The 22,773-nt window shown below is 41.5% G+C and overlaps 1 protein-coding gene across 4 annotated transcripts in view; it reads right to left on the reverse strand.

Annotated features, from left to right (window-relative positions):
* Positions 1 to 22,773, reverse strand: part of JMJD1C (jumonji domain containing 1C) — a 322,463-nt gene that overhangs the window by 36,142 nt on the left and 263,548 nt on the right. For 3 of the 4 annotated variants that reach the window (XM_038409078.2, XM_038409080.2, XM_043519474.1), the window contains 10 exons: positions 20,164 to 20,378; positions 19,518 to 19,670; positions 13,949 to 14,038; positions 12,287 to 12,414; positions 11,836 to 12,049; positions 11,120 to 11,334; positions 10,416 to 10,694; positions 2,687 to 2,855; positions 2,132 to 2,222; positions 1,900 to 2,030 (listed from right to left, as the gene is read on the reverse strand). In XM_038409078.2, the coding sequence (XP_038265006.1) occupies positions 1,900 to 2,030; positions 2,132 to 2,222; positions 2,687 to 2,855; positions 10,416 to 10,694; positions 11,120 to 11,334; positions 11,836 to 12,049; positions 12,287 to 12,414; positions 13,949 to 14,038; positions 19,518 to 19,670; positions 20,164 to 20,378 (1,685 nt within the window). Of the gene's footprint in view, positions 1 to 1,899; positions 2,031 to 2,131; positions 2,223 to 2,686; positions 2,856 to 10,415; positions 10,695 to 11,119; positions 11,335 to 11,448; positions 11,553 to 11,835; positions 12,050 to 12,286; positions 12,415 to 13,948; positions 14,039 to 19,517; positions 19,671 to 20,163; positions 20,379 to 22,773 lie in introns of those variants that run through there. The other variant, XM_043519475.1, reaches the window with a different exon arrangement.

The following is a 22,773-nucleotide window of genomic DNA, read 5'->3' on the forward strand; positions in this document are numbered from 1 at the left end:
GAGAGCCTGTGAACTTGGCCAAGCACAGGACCTGCTTAGAGTGGGTAGTCACTTTCCAGGGTTGGAGCCATAAGTAGCGTCTGGCTACAGACCTGGAAATCCTGGCTTGGACTGAGGACTTCATTACATCTATTGAAGCATCAGCTACAAATGCTGTTGCTAGGAAGCCTTTCTTTAAAATGGAACCAATTTTAATTGGTCAGGGTGATCAGGGTGATCTCTGTCATTAAGGGCTCTGAGATCTTCCATCCAGGAGAGAGATGCTCTTGCAAGGCAGGTAGCTATTAGGAATGCCCTGAGGGTGGCAGAGGCAGCCTTTTTGAGAGTGGCCTTCATCTTTCTACCCAGGGGCTTCTTCAGGCATATTTCCCCTTCTGAGGAAATAACCACCCTGCTCTGCCCTTGCTAGGAATGCTACAGCTGTGTCAGGTTGAATTTGAATCATGGAGACAACCTTACTGCACAGTCTGGAATTTCTCTCTTTTTTTCCAGACCTGTTTGGTTTCAGCCCTCGACAGCTCGCCTTCGGAAGAGGAGGAGGGGCAAGAGTCAGAAGATTTGTACTTTCTGGATTTTCTCTGTTTTTCAGCTCTTTTTGGGCATGTTGGGAGTGTAGAAGCTCTGCTGTGGGTTTGGTGAAGCCTTTTGTGCCTAAAGCCGTCTCAATGGATCTCTCTCTGAACTCTCCCCTGCTGGATTCCATTCTGGGGTGGGGGGGACACATTTTCAGAGCCTCAGTCAAACTGGGAGAGAGGGAGACTGATTAGGAGCCCTGCTTCTTTCCACAGAGCACTCAGGACCCACTTTAAAACTTGTAGGGGTCTTGGGGGAGGGAACTTGTTGATCTGAAAGCCTCCATGCTTTGTTCTCCAGGGTCCCCTGGGTCTTACCCCCCAAGTTAACTGGCTGAGATCCTCTTCACCTTTGGAGCCTCTCCCTGTTCTGCACTGGAGTTCCTGGTCCATTTTTCCCATGATAGAGTCACAGCTGCTTTGGCGGGAAGGAGTCCCTAGATGCCTGTCCAACTCATAGCTCCGGGATGTAATGGAGTGAGTGTCAGCTGTATAGGCACAACTCACGATCTACTGAGCCTGGGAAGGCTGCCTCATAAATAGAGCGCAGTTTAGATTTGATCCACTGCTTTCTTGGCTGCTCTGCCATGCCTTTATAGGGGCAGAGGAGCCCGCAGGGAGATGCTGCAGTGGAGCTCAGGGTGATTTAAACCACAATAGTGTTAACTAACCCAGGGAGGAGGAGATATATGAAAAAGAGAAATCTGCTCACCACTTCCAGAAAAACTGGGTAAAAAATTCAAGAACTAGACAAATGAGGGTGGAAACAATTGACCTGTCAATGGCCTGCTGCTTCGGAGACAGAGAATCTGGCAGAGGGAACATGGCCAGAGCCCTAAAACATTGATTTGCCTCCCTGAGGTGCAGAGTAGAGAGGAGTAGCCCAGATACCTAGAACTGTGGGAGACACTGGAGTGCAGAAAGACTGAGGGAAGCAAAGTCTGTTCTAAACAGGTTTTTTGAGTCTTCAACATACAATAAATATAGATGCAGAAAAATTAAACAACTTGGGAGTTTATTAATAAATGAAACTGATAAAAGCAATATTACTCTGCAGAGAATATCCACAACTGTATTAGAAAGGATAAAAAAATACAATGTATAAGGAATACCCTTATGCTTCAGGGCATAAACCAATCATTAACAGAGAGATTAGAAGTGATTTCCTTTATGGTCTATCCATAATTGCTCACTAAATGACAACTGCACCTTCCTCTAAACCATCACATGCTACCCATGGTCAGAGACAGGATACTGGATTAAAGGGAATACAGGCATGGAAGGGTATGGAAATTCCTGTATTCCTATGATACTAATAGTCACTTACCGTACGCACTGCATAATCTGGGTCCCAAATCTGGACGTACAAAAAACCCTGGTAAATGGGAAGCTAAATTCAATTTTCCTTCTGGGTTACAATATTCTGGCAATGGTAAACTTTTTAATAAGTCTTCATATCTAGAGAACAAAAGAACGAAGAATGTAATTGGATGCATATTATTTCTGACACACAAATAAAGTCATCATAATGAATTTATAAATTTTAAATAAAGAAATACCTTGCAGGCATCATAGCCTTGAAGTCTTCACCAGAGGGCCAGTCTTTCAGTTTTAGTACAACCGTTTCCCCACCTTTTATTTTTTGTCGTTCTGTAAACGATATACAAATTATTCAAAACTATACACATTGTAGATGTTTTCTTTATACTGAACCGGACGATACAACTGAACTTTCACTGCTCCATTCTGATCTCAGATATACACTGTATATTGTACCATATCTTTGAAAATGAATGCATGTGCTAAGCAACTAATTTTACAAGTTCCAAGATAAGACACATTTAAATAGCTGAGCTCAAAATTGGACATTTAATTTACTTTAAAATTCATATAGTGATATAGAAAATATTATGGCATATACTGTACCTATACCATCCTGCAAATATACAAAAATGCAAAGCCTCCGTACTGTCTAAACAGATTGGCTAAAATTTTTGTTTGAATTTAAATATCTTCAAAACCTCAAAATCCATGGTTAAAGAGTATCCTTTGTTTGCAGCATATGTGGCTACAGTATTTATGAATATTGGAATAATATACTTGAAATAACATACTTGCAACTTCTTCAAAACCATCCCAGAATTCCTTGACATTGATGTTTGAAATAATGCTGTCTTTGCAGTTTAGGAGATCAGCTTTGTGGTCTCCAAAATCTAGGCTAATTGACTCTGCCTTCCACAAGTTGATGTTCATATTCTTGTGCACTCCAGACACTAATACAGGCTTAAAAATAAATAAAGGAAATGGTAAAAGTCTAATACAAACTGCATTTCAAAAGGGTGCTTTTTCAATTAAACCAGAGCAAATAAATACATTCTAGTCTTGGGGTGAAGTCTTGGCCCCCTGAAGTCAATGGCAAAACTGCCATTGACTTAAATTCTGTTGCCTAATCTTCAACACAATTTAGGAGAATCCTTCTTATTTATTAATAGTAATTATAGAATTTGAATCAAATATCTACATTGACACTGAGAAAACTATTTGTTATGTGCCTGACAAACTTCTGAGCACAGTAATAAAATCTATTAAAAATATACCTTTCAATATGGGGAAAGGGCCAATATATGCTACATACCCATCCTACTAATTCACTCTCCAAAAGTACAGATATCTGAGCAGTCAGATATTAAACAGTGAAATAGAACAAGCACAACACTAAGAATTCATGTTCTGTAATAAAAGGTTCAATTATTTAAAATATATAAAACTTGTTGGGTACAGTGTCACACTTTCAGTTATCCTCAGAGCACATCACAATTCTTCTTCTGCAAAGTGTCTGCATTGTAACCGTTGTTAGAGAACATTTTTTTCTAGTATCAGTGTAGATATTTGATTAAAAAACTGTAATTACGAATGAAGTGAGAAAAAAAAACAGTTACCTACCTTTTCATAACTGTTGTTCTTCAAGATGCGTTGCTCACATCCATTCCATTTTAGATGTGCGCGTGCCCACGTGCACAGTTGTCAGAGATTTCTGCTTTAGTGTAGGGCTACTTGTGGCGTCCTCTGGAGCCATGCTCCCATGCAGCAGTACATCAGGCACTGCCTGCCATGGCCCCCTCCATTCCTTCTTGCCGACAACTCCGACAGGGGTAGGAGGGTGGGAAATGGAATGGACATAAGCAACACATGTCGAAGAACAATACTTATGAAAAGGTAGGAAACAGTTTTCTTCTTTGAGTGCTTGCTCATGTTGATTCCATTTTAGGTAACTAACAAGCAGTATGCACAGAGGTGGGCTTGGAGCTCAGAGCTTAGTGGCTTGCAGTACTGCCCTACCGAAGCCAGCATCGTCCTGGGCCTGCTGGGTCAGTGCATAGGGGAATATAAAGGTATGGACAGACGACCAAGGGACCACTCTACAGATGTCCTGAATAGGTACATGGGCCAGAAAGGCTGCCAAAGAGTCTTGCGCCGTGGTAAAGTGGGCCGTGACTATCACCGGGGGTGGCACCTTAGCTTTATCATAGCAGAAGTGAATGCAGGCAGTGATCCAAAGAGGAAATTCCTTGAGTGGATATAGGGCAACCTTTCATCCTGTCGACCACAGCGACGAAAAACTGCGTCGAATTACGGAAGGGCTTCGTCCTGTCAATGTAGAAGGGCACGTAGCCTACGCTCCTCCTCTGACTTACTGGTTTTCTTTCCGAAGCCACATAACTAAATGTCTTGGCTTGAATGAAATTGAGAGACTACCTAGGGAAGACAAGCCAAACGCAGCCTTAGCTGGACCTTGTCCTTGTAGAAGACATGTACGGTGGCTGTGAGGTGAGTGCCCGAATCTTGGATGCTCGGTGGGCCAATGTCACTGTGACCAGGAACGCTACCTTCCAAGACAGGGGAAGGCGAGAGCAGGAAGCCAGAGGCTCAAAGGGAGGACCCGTGAGCTGCCACAGCACCAGATTCAAATTCCACTGTGGGACAGGGTTCCTGACTTGCAGGTGGAGGCACTCTAGGCCCTTAAGGAATCTGGTTGTGATATCCTGAACAAAAACTGATCTGCTCTTGAACGGCAGGTGGAAGGCGGAGATGGCCACGAGGTGGACCTTGACTGATGAGAGGGACAAGCCTTGGAGCTTGAGATGCAGGAGGTAGTCAAGAATAAATTGCAGGCAGCCTGCTCGGGAAGAACACCTTTGTCTGCAATCCAGCAAATGAACAGTTTCCACTTGACCAGCTAGGTCGCTCTGGTGGAGGGCTTCTTACTTCCCAACAGGATGCACTGAACCCCATGCAGCAGCCAGGCCAACAGATGTAACCCCGCCAAGTTGGTGAGCAAAAGACTGCCATGGTTCTGGGACAACAGGTCCAACCTGAGTGGTAGCTGGAATGGGGTTGCCACTGAAAGGTCCAGCAGACAGCTTAACCAGTGTTGGAGCGGCCATGCCAGTGCTATGAGGATGACCCTCACCCTGTCCTGTTTAATCTTTGTGAAGACCCTGGCCAGCAACGGCACTGGAGGGAAGGCATCCATCAAAGTCCCCGACCACAGAAGCAGAAAGGCGTCCGACAGGCATTCTCTGTCCATACCCTCAATCGAGCAGAAGACATGGCATTTCCTGTTCTGCCTGAATGCGAACAGGTCCACCTACGGCAGCTTCCCACCTGCGGAAGTTGGAACTAACCAACTCCGGATGAAGGGACCACTTATGGTGAGACAAGAACGTCCTGCTGAGGTGATCTGCCAAAGTGTTCTTGGTCCCTGGAAGGTGAGCGGTCACAAGATGGATGTTGTGCTGCAGACAGACATCCCAGAGCCTAAGGGCTTTCTGACAGAGGGCAGACGATCTGGCTCTGCCTACCTATTGATATACAGAACTGTAGCCATATTGTCCATCAGGAACTGCACCATCCTGTTTTGAATCTGAGGTGAAAGGCTTGGCAGGCTAGTCGAACTGACATTGGGGACGTAGACTGACGCCAGCCCTACCTGAAGGGGTCTGAGGCAAAGACATGTGCCGGACCACATAAGTACATGCTGCCATGTGGCCCAACAGTCTCAGGCACATGTGAGCAGTGGTGAGCGGGTGGGTCCGCAGGCCCGCAATGAGGTCTGCCATGGCCTGGAACCAATCTCAGGGAAGAAGGTCCTGGTCCGAGTGGAGTCAAGGACCGCTCCAATGAATTCTATGCATCGTACTGGGGTTAAGGTTGGCTTTTTCTCGTTCGTTATCAACACCAGGTTGCAGCAGGTGGAACATACCAGATTGCGATGCCTCTGCACCTGATCCAGGGACCGGCCACTTATCAGTCATCGAGATAGGGGTAATATTTGGACTCCTCGACATCTCAGGTAAGCGGCAACTGGCGCTATACACTTTGTGAACACTCTTGGCGTCGACAAGATACCAAAGGGCATTGCCATGAACTGGAAATGGCACTGGCCCAACGTGAAGAGGAGGAAGTGTCAGTGTCAGTGCCCCAGGAGGATGGAAATATGGAAATATGCATCCTTTAAATCGAGGGTGACATACCAATCTCTTGGATCCACGGAGGGAATGATGGAGGCTAGAGAGACCATGCAAAACTTCAACTTCTTGAAGGACTTGTTGAGGCGACGCAGGTCTAGGATGGGTCTGAGGCCCCCCTTTGCCTTCAGAATTAGGAAGTAACGGGAGTAAAATCCTCTGCCTTCCATGTTCCGAGAAACTTTTTCCACTGGCCCAAGGTTCAGGACATTTTCAACCTCCTGAACGAAGAGCTGCTCAGGAGTCAGCCTGCATCGAGCACCTAGTGGTCCAAGTGACACGGGACCAGGCCAATTGGAAAGGACAGAGACAGTTGAGGAAAGGGAGGATTGGATCCAATACTGTCCCTGAGCGCATCCTCAAAATGACTGCTTCTGCCCTCCCTGACTTCTGGGAGGGTCAGGTTGGGCAGCCAGGCTGGAAGAGGACAGGTAGTGTCTCTTATGCCCCTTATCCTTGTCCTTCCTCCTGTAGGAGCCGAACCTGAGAGCCCCACAGGACCTACACTGCGACTGAGGAGGCAGCGGTGGAGGTCAGAACGGCTTCCTGACTGGCTGAGGGGCATGCAAGCCCAGGGAGTGGAAGGTGGCTTGGGAGTCCTTAAGTCCATGGAGCCTACAGTCAGTCAGCTCAGAGAAGAGCCCCAAACTTTCAAATGTGAGGTCCTGGATCATGGTCTGCATCTCCTGGGACAGCTCAGAAGCCTGCAATTAGGAGTTGCGTCTCATGGCCACCGCCGATGTGACCACTCTGGCAGCTGAGTCCATTTGCATCCCATCTGGAGGACCACCGCCATTGCCTTCACTCGCCAACTCAGTGAACTCTTGGGCATGGTCCTGTGGGAGAGCCTCTGTCACCTTATTAAGGAAGTCCCATAGATTAAAGTTATAATCTCCCAGCAGTGCCTGGTGGTTAGAGACCCTAAAGTGTAAGCTGGCCATCCAATAAACTTTCCTGACAAACAGGTCTAGTCTTTTGGTCTCCTTATTTTTTGGCGTTCCACTGGGGTGGCCCTGTCTGTCCCTTTTATTCACTGCGGACACAACCAGTGAAGCTGCACGGGGATGAGTATACAGATACTCGAAACTCTTTGCATGGACATAGTATTTCTTTTCTACTTTCTTTGATGTTGGCAGAATAGAGGAGGGGGGTTCCCACATGATTTCACAATTTTGAGCACCCCTGGGTGGACAGGCAACGCAATCTTAGCCAGTGTAGTGGCTGAGATGACACTGAAGAGGTCGTCTGCCTCCTCAGCGACCTTCTCAATCTGCAAGTCAAGACTGTCCCATTTAAGGAGGACATGATGCTCTTTAAAGTCATTCAGAAGGCTGCTGGTGTGGGATGGCCTGGCTACTGCCTTGTCCAGGGACGATGATAACGACTGCACCGCCTGTGGGAGGGTGTTGTCCCCGTCCTTGTCAGGGGAGGGCTCCTTCAGCGCGGTGTGCCGCCTCAGCCTCGGCACTGTGATCTGACAGCGGTGATGGCAGTGCCATGGCCAGCTTGTCCGATGTGGCCAGGGAAGGCTGGCAGTATTGGGAGCCCCATAGGTTCCACTACTGTCATGGGGGGTGGGGAGGAAAAGGTGAAGAGTACCGTGGCTGGTGCCGTCCTAATCTCTCGCGTTGGTGGAGAGTCATCCCTCCTCGGTGATGGACTGAAGTTGTGGTCTGACCCCGACCACTGTCCCTCCAGCAACCACAGCAGAGCTGCTGACACCTGAGTCTATCTGCAGACCCTAGTGGGCAATCAGCAGAGTGATGGTGAGTAACGCCACCTGCCCAAGGAACAGTACGGGGCAAAGGAGACCAGAGCAGAGATCCTACACAACCCGTTCAGGACAGCGACCGACATCGAGAAGACCATCTGAGAGAGAGTGACCAGCGCCTTGGTGACCTGTGGACAGATGTTCACTGGTACCAGTGGCATACGGAATGGCACCTCGAGTCCGGAGTCCCACGCCTAGTAGGCAGGGATCTCGTTGAGGACCTAGGCCTCCTGGCTGGAGAGCTGGCGTGTGGTGCCCGAGGTCGCGGCAAAAGAGACCTGCACCTGTGGTCTGGTGACCAGGGGTGTTCTGCCAGTCTATGCTGTTGCACCCCATTGGACTTACCTTTGGTGCCAGGGACGGAGCCGTTTCAGTCACCTGGCGTGGCACCTGTGGAGTTGGTCGGCTTTGCTCTTTAGCTGCCGGGACTGCTTCGAGCACTGAAGGCCCCATGATAGGCTGGGAGCCCCTGCTGCTGCCCAGGGTGGTGGTGGTGGGTCCCTGGAAGGGCTTGGCGGTCCTACTGCAGCGGTACACTTGTGAAGCCCTGAAGGACTCTGCTTCTTCTGCCACTTCCTTGGCACCAGCGAAGGGGAGTGGTGCTGGGCAGAGTCTGGTGCCAGCAGCACACTGTGCACCAAAGCTGATGTACTTGGCATGGGATCCGGTGGAGGGCTGCAACGCGGGGTGAAGAGCAGCCTCCATTAGGAGGGCCCTCAAGTGGATATCCTGCTCCTTTTGGGTGTGAGGGCAAAAGTTCTTGCAAATACAACATGTCCTTTCTGTGGCTTTCTTCCAGACACTTGAGACAACTATCATGGGGATCACTTATCGGCATCGGCCTGCTGCATGCCGAACATGACTTGAAGCTGGGAGAAGGGGCATGCTCTGCTTGGGGCAAAGTCCCAAACAGGACTCTATTAACTTAACATTAGGACTAACCACTATGAACTATATACAACAACGAACAGAATGAAGTCTATGAGGAAAATCGCTACTGCTCTTGCGATGCAAGACAAGGCACTCCAACCAACTGTCACAGGTGATAAGAAGGAACTGAAAGGGTGCAGGGCTAGAGGCGCCTGATACAACGCCGCATGGGAGTGTCACTCCAGAGGGTGCTATAGCCAGCCTGACAGATACCTCTAAGGCAGAAATCTACAACAACTGTGCACGTGGGCGTGTGCACACTAAAAATGGAACTGACATGAGCAAGCACTCAAAGAACACCACACAATACTGATGAGCTCAAGTCATTCTGAAGTTTTTTGCTTACACATTTAGTGCTTCTTAGCATATGTATTTACATTTTCTGCTTATACAACCTCAGAAGCTAGTAAATGTGGCAGACCAGTGAGACAAACTTCAGTTTTGATTGATGCAACAAAACCACCAAAAGGAACACAATACTTACATTTGTTAAAAAACCTGTCAAATAAATTTGGCTGGTCTCTAATGATACGAAATATTCCCCAGTGCATGGGGAGTGTTACCACTCAGTTCTTCTAGATTTTGAGTTTTCAATATCTAGAATTTAAGTTTCCATTTAAAAAAAAATTGCATTTCCAACCCTTACTGTTGTGAAAAAACATTTCAAACATGAACACATGTAGTTCTGTCCGAAGTCGTAACTATGCTTTTCTTTTCTTTAAACAATCTCACTTTCTAATCTCAATCAATCTGGATTATTTTCATTCACCCATCCCAGTTTCTTCTGTAACTGCAAATGCCTTTTAGTAACATATACAGTTAGGGCGGCTAATTTAATTCCATCTTCTATTATTATAATTACGAAGAATAGCTTGTTTAATATGCTGTTTCTCTCCCACAGCACCTACTGCCAAGTAAAGTCTGATTTTTCTTCCTATTATCTAATTTTAGGGAGAATAATAAATGGAAAAACTTAATAAATTAAAACTGTAGCTTTGGACTACTTTTAACCCATATTTATCTACACTGGTGTAAATAAGAAGTCTAGAATTTCTCCAGTTATCTAACATCATTTGAACAGTCTGCATCACTGGATCCAAATAATCTATGAATATACCTTATAATCTTTGTGGAAAAAACTCAAGTAATTACATTTTTATTTTAAACTCTACTTTCAGTACACATATATTCTGTATTTGCCAAGGGTGAACAAAAGATGTGGATTCAGACTTCTTCCAATTGTCTTTATATCTTTAGCTGTTAAATTTATTTTTAATTCCCTACTTTTACAAAAAGCCAACTTACCTGGCATGGCACCTGCGAAGTTGAGGTTAAATTCTAAGGTCATGCTATTGAATTAGCGGGAGTTTGTGTTGGTGATGGAGGGAGAAACTACTGCTGATGGTGAAATAATATGATTAAAATACCTGTTCACTTTACTGACTAATTAGGTTTTACTCCTGTTAGCCCTGCTAACCTAATACAGTTGAAAGTCTGAATTACCATCATTCTACTTGTAAACTGAGCAGAATGGATCTGAAAGTCTCAGACACACAAGCATGGAACCTATACCTAGAGTCACTTTTCATAATAGAACTACACTTCGATATGTACCTTTCCTTGTTTCCAGCACTCTTTAAAGAGCTTCCAGTTGCTGCTGTTTTTATGATCTTTGAGCCACAAAATATGCTTATCACAGATCCATGAATGTGGAATACCGCTGTAGAATTTACTGCAATCATCCAGAATAGATTTTTGACCATCTTTTGGCCCATCCTTCAGTTCAGATTTTACATTTATCTTTGGTGGTCTATTTGGTGGAATCTTGTTTTCTACAACTGAAGCAATTATGTCATCAAGAATGTTTGGCATAGTCCTTCCACCTTTGCCACCCTTGTAGAAAAACAAAAATAGTTTACTAGGAAATTTCAGATTTACCTTCTTCAACAGAATGTCAGAAATATTAAATATAAATAAAAACTATATACTAATATATTGCACCCACAGAAAAGTTTACTGAAATAATCATCTGGAATCAGGGAACTGCAGTTAAAATGAGAATCAATATATTCAACTCTCTTTAAATTACTAAGTCAATGTTTAATCTAAATCAATGTCCAAATTATTTACAATATGTATCAATCATTACTAAACATGCAAGTTACCTTTCTTTCAGGGAAGCTTTAGTGATGTTTACTTACATATTTAATAATAAATTAACATTCAAAGCTAGAGTCATTAGGCTGTTCTAATTAAAATGTACCAAAGCAAGTTGTGTGAATTTTCAAAATTCCCATGCATTCTGTTAATACACTCACTGTTGTTCCTGTAGAGTAAACTGGAGCAAAAGCAATGCCAGCATCTGTAGAGCCCAGACGCAGTTTGCCAGCTGTTGTAGTCAGTAGGTCTCGTAAGGTTGAGCCCTGTTCGTTGTTCTGGGACACAGGAGGAGATGTTTTACAATTTAGAGACTCTGAACTCTCTTGGTCTCTCTCTTCTTTAGTATGTTTTCCAGGAAGACATTCTTTATTTTCTAAAATAAAAAATACTTTTGATACATGATTGTGTCATGATGCAGAAATTCGAACACTGGCATCCTGTATTTTATAGTGGTGGTAATATACTGTAGCACTAGTGCTTTATTCACCTGAAAACACACCAGAGGATGAATTAGATCCTTCAAAATGCTGTCAAACAGTGTACCATGAAAAGGCCTTCCTCAACATCTCAGACATGTAGCTGAGTGTGCACCTGTCACAAATGAGAGATGCTGTAGCTGAGAGAGGCTGGGAAACACTAACACATTACATATGCATTCCACTAGTGGCTTCTCTGTTATATTCAACAAATAATTGATAACTAGTTTTGATGCCCCTAGAAGGCAGCACTGAGTTTATAAGATTAGGGAATATGACATTTTAATTATTTATGTCACAAATCAAACCCAATGTGGAATTTTTTTTATAGTGAGTTCAGCACAAATTCCTGGAGCACCCAAAACCACGCACTTAACATTAGTATGTCTAATATTTACCTTTCTTTTCCTCTCTGGCTTTTTGCTCTGCTAGATCAGCTAACCAATGCAGCGGAGACTGGGATTCTGGTGGAGTTAACTTGCTGTCTGCGCTTACATCACTCCCCGGACTTGTATTGCCATTTGTCTCAGACTTTTGAGGGGTATTCAGCTGCTGAGACTCAGGCATGCACAGAGAAATTTTATTACTGTGATTAAGGACATTCTGTAAAACCTATAGAGCAGAACAATTTTATTTTTAAATATAGTATTTTGTTTTAATATGAGCAAAACAATAGCAACGATGGTAGATGGTAATTTGCCAATATATAAATTACACAGAACAGAATTATATAAAATTCATGAAAAAGTTGATTTATTGATATTATTCAACTATTTTTTTTTAAAAAAATCAACAAATATCAACATGTCTAAACACTAAACTCCGAACTTAAATATACTATAGACTCACCTGAGAGACACCGTTCATTGTAGGGAATTTCCCAGTTTGCATGGTCTGTTTGCTGGTACACTGACAATAGGATTTAATCTCAAATTTCTCTCTAAGACTGTGCATGGTATCTAGAAGATCTGTCAGAACTATAAGTTAAAGTAGGAATAAAGAAAACCATTAACAGTTCTTTCATGAACAATGTAAATTTATTTTGTGATCCTCTTTACAAAAGTGTGATGGTGTTATAAAACTATTTATATTCCATACTAAAAGCTCAAAAGATTCTTAAGCACTCACAAATAAACAACAAAATGAAGATTGTCCTCTTAGTCTTAACTCTGCCTCCTATGCAAGCTTTAAGATACATCTTTAATTATATAATCACATACTATTTTTCTGCAAGATTCCCACTTGGTTCTGTTGGGAGACATGTCTTGACAAAGAAACGTGATGCTCATCCCTTCCTGGTTGCTACAGTCAACTCTTACCAACATCCCAAAATGGCATCTCTGCTGCAGGAGAACCTGTTCGAGACCCACGTGGAGGCCCCAGCCCCCAGCAAGGTCTTCTAAGGTCACCTCACCCGGAAGGAGGTGGGCGAATGAGGGAGGGTTAACGGTAAGACTAATACTTATCAGTTAACTATATAACCATTAATATTTTACATTCCTATTAAAACACTACATTATAATGGATATGCATAAGGGGACAGAACTGAGAATATGTAGGCAGTCGTAATGTTGGCATTTTCTGAGATGAGTGCTTCACCTAGCAACTTAAATATTTTTTTGGTATGGCATGTGTGTGTTTGAGAGTTAGAAATCTAAATCTGTGAAGTATGCTTGGATGCCCTAACTTCCCCCTGAAATAATACCAAGCAACAACCATAAAATTATATTTATTATGTGTTTGTTGTCCCATTTAGAATGAATTTACTTAAACTGTTTAAAGACACATTTGATTTTTAATTTTTTCCCCTTATGATATCACTAAAGGGCAGAGTTAAAGTTCTTCAAGTGCCCCAACTGTATTAGGTATTCCATACATAAATGTTTTGATTTCTTTTAATCAAAAGTCTGAATTTTTGGGGTTTACAATGCTTGTTTGGGGGATAATTGAAACATTCTTTTAGTTCTTTTTACGCTAAATTATACATTCATATTTTCAACCTAAACTGCACCACAATAGTTACACCATCTGAGAATTTTCTACTTTTTAAAAAGTTTATTAATAATTTCACTCATGAACAACAAATAAGAATCCCAAAAATAACGTTACCATGTAATGTTTCTATTATTGGAAAGCATATAATATCAACATGATATATTTTTTAAATTTTAACTTTTATGGTCAGATTTACTAGTACATTCTGACTGCTTTAGACAACTCTGAAGCAGTGTAAAGCAGGCAATGTGTAAAACCCTACTTTCTCCCCATCCCCGACCCCCTGTCCCCTATATTTCCCTGCATACACATCCACCAATTCTCACCTCCATCCTGTCCTCCATGTTCCTCTGCACCTCTCCTACTCTGTCCTCCCCACTTATTTGGTGAGGATATATTGTGCTACAGGTAGCTTTGAAAAGTAATATCAGAAATAACTAGAACTTCTATTTAAAATTAATGCAGTCTTTCCACACAGAAAGAAATTACGAATAAATTGTTTTTATGTGATCATACCAGAGCCTGGAATAATCTGAGTTGGCATCAAATGCTTGTGATCATGAGGCTGTCCTTTCACACATTTCATCCAAGCATATAATTCTTTATCTGTAAAACAACAACATTCCCAGTTATTTTATTTCACTTGTGGCTTTATTACTTAAATCATATAATTCACAGATATTCCCAATCCATTGTTTAGAAGCCTCCACATCTATACTCCTCTGCGGTTCTATACTGGTATTTTGTATGACAAAGATTTTGTTTGCAACCGTTTGACAGAAAAGACAATCAGAATGGAGTTTTAATAAAAACAGAAGCAAAGACAGTAGCATCCACAACATAGATCCTTGTCCAAGTTTCAAAGCTTATTCATTTTATTATATTTAGATCTGTTATTTTTGCCTGAGTAAAAATCCATCATACAGTTGCCATTTAGGCAGTTAAAGTTATCTCACTGAACAATTCCTAATACAGTATAGAGGGATAAGTAGAGAAGAGCTTGTATTGTCAATATGTCTACTGTTACAGTAGCACATAGAGGCCCTACTGATGTGGGCCCCTTTTAGCTAGGCACTGTACAAACACATATTAAGTCAAAGACAAAGTGTGAAAAAGAAAGCCAAGAAAAAGAAGCCAAGTCAGGGAAGTGACCTGACACTGATCTGCTGTGTTATCTTGGGCTGAGATGGGAATGGACCCCAGTCTGGCATTCCATCTACTGTACCACGCTACCTATCTTTAATGGATGCAATCTTCAAATCTATTTTAAATTTTGCTCAGCTGTAGCAATGTATGTTGTATGCCCCAAATAGGCAGGCTAAGAGACATGTTCAGCACATTTAAAGCATATTTTCCTTACATTATAAAATTTATAATGCACCAAATACCTCTGTTTTCCTGGATCTTAGAAATATTAAGCATATACTCTTACAAGTGAAAGAATTTTGTAAGTCACTTTATAGGACAACTTTAAAGTATACAATTTTAAAACAATCATGTAGATGTCATATACCAAGAACAAAATATGACTATCATATAACAGGACCCAAAACATTTACTCAAATTTTATCATTAGCATATTACATGTAAATTTTGTAATTGATCTTTCAAAGAATGCATAAAAACTAGAATTAGGGAAAGCCTTCCCCTAGTGATATCTAGCGAAATTTGTATATCAGTTCTAGTCTGCAGCCCAATCCTCCAATGAGCTCTGTGTGGGTGGACAGGTACACAGAGCCCCAATGAAGTCAACAGAGCATTCCATGGGTACAGGGGGCTGTGCTGAGCTAATTACAGAACTGGAAGTTATTCCTGGTCATAGTACAATACTCAAGTATTATGCCTAAAGTATCTGCCTGACAGCAAAGTTAAAAATATAACTAGATCATCTCTTTTATTTTATATAGCTGTATGTGTAAAGACAGCTTCATAATTGTGTATTTTCATAGTCTTTAATTTGGCACATGTTTAATAGATACTGTACAACAGATCAATTACTCGTAAGTTGTAGAACTAGTAAATGTTCCAACAGTGTTCTCAAAAAATAAAATGCTGATAGACATAGCACATTTTGGACAATTCTAAAAATAAAATTTATGTTTGGTTATGCGGCTGTAGACCATGCTTTGCTCCCAGAGCCAGGAATACAACCCAGGAACCCTGATACCTAACATTGCAGTGTCATCTCCCAAATAGTTGCATAATCCCCTGGCAAACAGTGTGTCATGTCTCCCTTTACAAGATTGTCCATATAAAAGACAGCTGCCTGTTTCCCATCACAAATTACTCCTATAACTAAATCAGAAGAGGTCTGAGCTGTGGAACTGACTGTTGTGGGTTCAAACCCTGTACACACACACACACACAAACACACAGCCCCCTTTTAAATTAGTGTGGAATAACTGCAATCATTGAAATGATTTTTATTGCAAAACATTGTACAGTACTTCGAAGTGAATTTGGATGTTGTGTTAATATTTGATTTATTGTTGTATTTTTAGTGTTTGTATTTTGATTAATGGGAGGTCAAGAACTGCATGGGCCATGGAAATTGAACAACCAGTTACTCTTAGAGGAAGTCCCCCCTTCATAACCAGACTTAGGAATGTTGTGAGGGTCATGCTGTGGATAAAACAGGACTTCTCACTAGGGCAGTCCAGCCAACTGGTTAAATACAAGTCATTTGCAAAAATGCAGCTGAGCTAATTAAATATTTTTCATGCAATGTCACAATACTTGGCAACTATGCTTGATGGTGCCAAGAAAGACCTAAGAAATGGCGATGGGATGGACTTTTGTCTGTGCAGTGAAATGAAAAAAAAACCACTCACTTAAATAGAACATTTAAATCTGACATTTGTGGCAAGGCTGCCCAAAACCAACATATCGTTCTCCATTACATTCAGCAACTGTAAAAACAAGCACTGCTTCCAGGAAAAATAATGTAATATGAAGTGGTATCATTTGGACAAAAACATGTGTTGCTGAAAGTTCTTGATGATGCCAGAGCACAGGTACAATACATAACCAGCACACCATGTATCACCAGAAATTAAACTATAGAGAGAAGCCAGCATACTTCTATTTTAGCATATATTGAAGAACAATATGATAACCAAAGAGAAAAATTCCCCAGTGCTATCAAGACTGAAAAGAAGCCTGCTTCTGTATATTGCTTTTTAAACTTTGTGACTTTTTCTAGACTTTCCCTGGATGTTTAATATGTGTACTTTAAAGACTGTTTTAATATGATTTACCCAACTTCCATGATGTTTCTAACAATTCGCAAAGGCCTAAGCCAAGTCAGACAATATGCACATACACAGAGGCCTGGACAGCTCAGAAGTGAAAAGAATCAGCATAATAAATGCTTTTGGAGTTCAAAGACACCTACAGTAATTCATTACGAAAAGGAGCAATGCCCCCTGACTCTCCTTGATGTTTTTTTTTCGGTGGGGGAAAGAGAGGGCGTTTATCAGTAGACACATGGGAGTTTATAAATAAATATTCATAATAACTGAAGCACTAATTATAGCTGGTTAAGCAATGCAGTTATACAAGATCCTTTTAAACTCTTAGGAGAAAAACATAACTTTCTCTACTTAAATTCTGAAAGAAAATTCAGATTAGGAAATTTATTAGCAAAAATATTTGGAAGATATGTGCTTCAGTAGCTACAGGATACTATTGTAATCCTTTTCCTCCCTCTCCCTTAACCCCATTGTCTGCCATAATTTGTCATTTAAATTGTAAACTGTTTGAAGAAAGGAACACATCTTTATCTGTCTGGAAAGTACCAAGACCATGTATGAATACATGAACAACCATCATCATCATTATCCTTGCTCTTTTGCATAAAATACTCACCATTTTTAGTAACTAGGTCTACATTCTTGAAACAAGAACACTGGAAAAATATTAATACACTACAGATAAAAGTAATATCAAAAGTAATACCAGAGCAATAGCCAATCAGTAGTGCTAACCAAAGCATCATCAATGCTATGACATTACTCATTACTTGGAGTAATATTTAAAATGGCATCATATTAGTTTAGACAGATCAGGAAACAAAACCACTAACCTATCTACTGTTTTTCAAAACACAGCTGTTTTCAGAGAGACCGTACTACATCAGATTCATTTGTAACAGTTACTACTACTTTCCTTTTACTAATAGCAGAAGTGACATTGACTTTGATGAGAACTTTGGAAGCATCTTATTACCAGGGCAGAGGAGGAAGCCCTCTCACCCTGCATCAAGGGACTGAGTGGAAGCTAGTTTTTTCAGTATTTATTGCCATGGAAGACATTGTCTTACAGCAATTCTGATTTTATTTATTTTTAAATGCTATTCTGATAGGTGAAAATATGTTAGTGAGACAAATGTAGGTGTGCTCTATTAATAATAAATATTGTATCTGTCACTTGTATGGTATTTCACCCAGGAGTTTGTCTGCCCACCTTGGGAAAGGAGGAGGAAGCCATTTCTAATAGCTACCTAACAGGTCCCTCCTTAAGGGTATTTAGGAAACAATGGCAGAGGCAGCTGCCTTAATGGCTCTAGCCCAATCACCATTTGTGACCATGGTGGGTAACAACAGGATCTTGACTTTCTAAAGTTATGTCTACATTAGAAATGCTACAGTGGCACAGCACTACAGCGTTGGCAGGGGTTCTTCTGTTGCTGTAGTAAATCCATCTCTCCAAAAGGCAGTAGCTAGCTTGATGGAAGAATTTCTATGTCAACCTAGCACTGTCTACACTGGGGCTTAGGTTGGCTTAAATACATCTCCCAGGGGTGTGCATTTTTCACAATCTTGCGTGTCATAGGTTAGATTGACCTAAATTTTAAGTTAGGGGAGGACTAAGAGAATGTGAATTGGTTCTGTTCTCTTTCTGTAACTTAATAGGAAAACTTAGCTTAGTTTATAGCAAAACGTATGATTAGATGAGATGAAACTAAGTATGAGTGCAGGCTGTTCATTTTAAAATCTTTTTTCCTCTAATGCTTTGTTCCAACTACAGTGTACTCCCAGTTATTCAAATAGCATGGGGGGGGGGGGGGACAGAGGGATGGATTTTATTTACATAATTGAGAGGACAAGAGAAGCAGCGCAGAGAACCCTCTCTGCAGCTCTGCTGTCAAGGCCCTGCTCACTCATTCCCGTGACAGCAGGGATGCAGAGGGCTCCCTGCGCTGCTGCTTTTTCAATTATTGATGACACAAGGTCCAGGGGGAGGCTGCAGTCCTAGTGAGGCAGAGACCCCTGGTCAGGACTCTGCTGTGCTCCACCAGGACCACAATCTTCCCTGCACCTTGTACCCACTAGGATCGGGTGTCACTGGCCCTGCAGCAGTGCAGGTAGCCCTCTGCAGCTTTTCCGTCACTGCCCCATTCACTCGCTCCCTTGATGGTAGGGCTGAGGGCTCCCTGCGCTATCAAAGGAGCCATTCAGCAGCAGGGTGGCCTCTTCTGTTGCCAGTGGTCTCTGCTCTATTATTCATGCTGGCATTGCTGGGGCGGGGGGGGCAAGAAGGGATTTTAATAATGTGGAGGTTCAGATAATAGGGTTTTGGAAAAACAGGAGTATACTGTACTACATAAAATTATTTTCTTTTAAGAAGGCTGTTGGTCTGCATCACTGGTCAGAGGTTCCCAAAGAGAGGATTCAAGCAGGTGCTCAAATCAAGACAGGCCTTCATGGTAACAAGTGGTTAGCATACATAGGGTGGAGCACTGGGGGTCCCAGTATAAAAGTGGAAGAATTGAAAATTTCAACCTTGAGACAGATAAGGGCAAGAGGTCTAAAACCTGGGAGGATGTGTTCAGAGAAAGCAAAAAGGGTAGAGGGTCAGTTAGCTCCATAACTGTGACAGCTGCTTTTTGGAAGGGTTGGTTTTACATATTGTCATGACAAAGGTGAGGAAGCTTTGAGAAATAGGAAAAAGTAGTGCTTTATGCAAAAAGAATAGCATTTATTGGTTACAGAAAGACACCGAATCTTCTGGAGCAGCAATTCTAGAACATGTTAGAATAAACAATACAGAGAATGGTCTGGTTCATATAAAATTATAAACTGACCTCTAGAACTCTTCCTTTCCTTTGCTTTATAACAATCTAAGCAGACCACAAACCCACATTTTTGGCAGACCCAATGAATGTTAAACAGTGTGGCTTCACATGCATCGCACATCTCACGGACTCCTCTCACTGCTCTCTTCCAGGCAATTTTGGCTGAAACACAAAGTAAACAGAACAGAAGTATCAAAATTTAAAGGCAAACTTCTGAAAACTGTAGCACAGAAATGAATGTTCATCTAAAAATACTAATCATAATTTTCTTCTCAGAAGCAATTACAGAAAGAAAAAATCCAAAAGTGATCCTATACACACAAGTCTTCAATATGCACAAATTTGACTGCATTATGACTACTATGTAGCAAAATTCTGTGTTAAGAATCAATATTTTTGCAAAATAAGAGACAAAATCAATGACAAATACTAACTAGCAAATTTCTGTAGCAAAATACAGAAATAATTATTCCCTCAAACAGGATGTTTGGCACACACAGACAGACCTTCTCAATGCACAATAGTGGCAATGAAAGGATTTAGCATGCAGCTACATTGACTATACGGAGAAATCAAACAGAGAAGCCTAAAACCTGAGCTATAATCTTTCATGTAGAATTATAGAACAACACAAAGAATATTAAGATTTCCTTACCATCTTTCTTCACCCAGGACATGGCTGTTTTCTCAGATGTTACTAGCTGACAAAATTTATCACCTATGATGTCTAAAATGTATTTAGAAGTCTCTAGATCCACTTCATCATCTTCATAATTGTCATGTGTCCACAAACTCATTGCATCATCATCATATTGGTCAGGAGAAGAGAAACCATCTATCCTAACCACTCCATTCTTACTAAAAGACAACCTAAAAAATAAAAACAGTTTAACTATACACCTCATCATACTTTACACTCTAAGCCAGTGGTTCTCAAATTAGGGCCGCCGCTTGTTCAGGGAAAGCCCCTGGTGGTCCGGGCCGGTTTGTTTACCTGCTGCATCCACAGGTTTGGCCAAACACAGCTCCCCCTGGCCAATGGGGGCTGCAGGAAGGGCAGCCAGCACTATCCCTCGGCCCACACCGCTTCCCGCAGCCCCCATTGGCCTGGAGCGGCAAACCGCGGCCAGTAGGAGCCGCGATTGGCCGAACCTGCGGATGCAGCAGGTAAACAAACCAGACCAGCCTGCCAGGTGCTTTCCCTGAACAAGTGGTGGCCCTAGTTTGAGAACCACTGATCTAAACTTTATTTGTGTTATTAAAAACCACTTTAACAAACATGTCTGTATGCAGACAGCATATATTGTGCAATGCTAGTATAAAAGAATACTAACCAGGTTAATCAGATTCAATCTTTGCAGTAGAAAACACATATACCCTTTCTTTCCTCCTCCCTACCCCCCATTTTTTTTTTTTGGGACACTTAAGTGAATCTGATGTTCCATCAAGTGAGGAACTAATAGTACTGGTTTCATCCAAGCTTTCTTCCACTGTTTTGTCAATACCCCTTCATTTTTGATCTGCAATGCCTCTTTTGTTTCAATCCTGTTTCCCTCTCTAGAGTGGAGACTGATAATTGTATGAAACTGAATTGTTATTTTAAGATGTAGATTAAGAGACTTGGATGAAACCAAATTCATATTTTCACATGACCTAAACCAGAAACCTCAATACAAGTCCTCCAGAGTTGAAAAAGGCCAGCATTAACTTTAAAGCAAACAGGAAAAACATGTTTTCTGTAAAACAAATTTTCCTGCTACAAAGTTCAGTTTTAAGAAGAAATAATGAGGAAATTCTGAAGCTAAAGAATAACTGCTCAGGTAAATCACTTGTTCGATCCAATTTACTTGACTCTCTCTAACATTTATCACCACATAAGCTGTTAAACTGATGCTAATGTAAGGCATTTCTCTCTTTTTTTTGCCAACAAAGTTTTGGGCTAATTAATTTCTCTGATTCTCAGGGGCTGGCTGACAGCGATCACTCAGTCTGTGACTATTTTCTGTATATTAACACTCCTGCCAGTCAAGTGAAAAAGGATCTCAAAGCTGAACTTGCATTTCTACATGGCAGCACAGATCATTACTTCTAGGCAACCAGGTCAGCTCATTTCTTACCTTTGAAATGCCTAAAATTTGTATGGTGTCCTACTTTGGATCATTTTAATTAAAAAAACATTTAAAATATTTTCCAAGTAGTTATAATGGTCTCTCAGTAAACCTGTATCAAAGCAGTATTGTTGAACAATATAATCCCTTATAATACAGAATATTTTACACTACTTTAGTTATAAACAGATACATATATGAAGCATTTTAATAGTATCAGCATCAGTAAAACTCAATGTCCTACATTCAGAACTGAAGTGTAATTTATGACCACTGTTACAGTATCAAAAATGGTTCCCCCTCCCTACCACACACACACCTTAATCAGCAGGTAGCAAAAAGAATCCATTGATTTTTATTACAATAAAGCCTGATAAAACTCCTAGCAGTAAAGCAATCTTGATTTTAAATTCAGATTTCATGTCTATGGTACAATGAAAATAAACTCCACTGATAGTACAAAACATTTAGAAGTAAAGTTGTTTTAAATTAAATGATCGAATTTTAAAATGGTAGCAAAATTGTTCTATGCTTTCACTTAACCTCCAATACTCTCTTTCCCAAGGAATAAAGAACAAATCTAAGGAGAACACAGCAGTATTTTTAGTAAGCAGGTCATTGTTGTGTATGTATACTTCAGTACAGAAAAATATTTTAAGTCCAACACTGAAGTAATTTCCTTATGGTCTTATAACTACAGCCTTGCTTACATTACCAAAATCAGTCTGTGTAACAGCAACTGAGTATTCAAATTCCTACTGAATGAGTCTACATTGGTAAGTATTGCACTTGTACAAATCAAAACATAGTTTTGCTCTACTTCCACACTAGCATTTGTGATACAGGAAGGCCAGGGAGCAGTGGTAAAGGGGAAATATATAAGCCCTAGGCTAATTAAGGTGTGGCTCCCTGTAGACTAAGGAGGGTTGCTACAGGTTAACTGGAACACCTGTAGTCAAGTAAGCCCTGTCAGGAACCTAATAAAAACCCCTGCTTCAGGTAGTCAAGGAGGAAGGAGAGAGGACTAGAGCTTGGAGGTGTGTTGTAAGATTTGAAAGACCAGAGAAACATAGTAAGGGAGACCCTGCCCCAGCAGGGGAGGGAGACTTCCTCCCCTAGCATATAAGGACCGAAGGTTTCCCACCCAAGGGGGAAGA

This window comes from Dermochelys coriacea, chromosome 7 (genome assembly GCF_009764565.3).
Source record: "Dermochelys coriacea isolate rDerCor1 chromosome 7, rDerCor1.pri.v4, whole genome shotgun sequence".
Taxonomy (NCBI): domain Eukaryota; kingdom Metazoa; phylum Chordata; order Testudines; family Dermochelyidae; genus Dermochelys; species Dermochelys coriacea.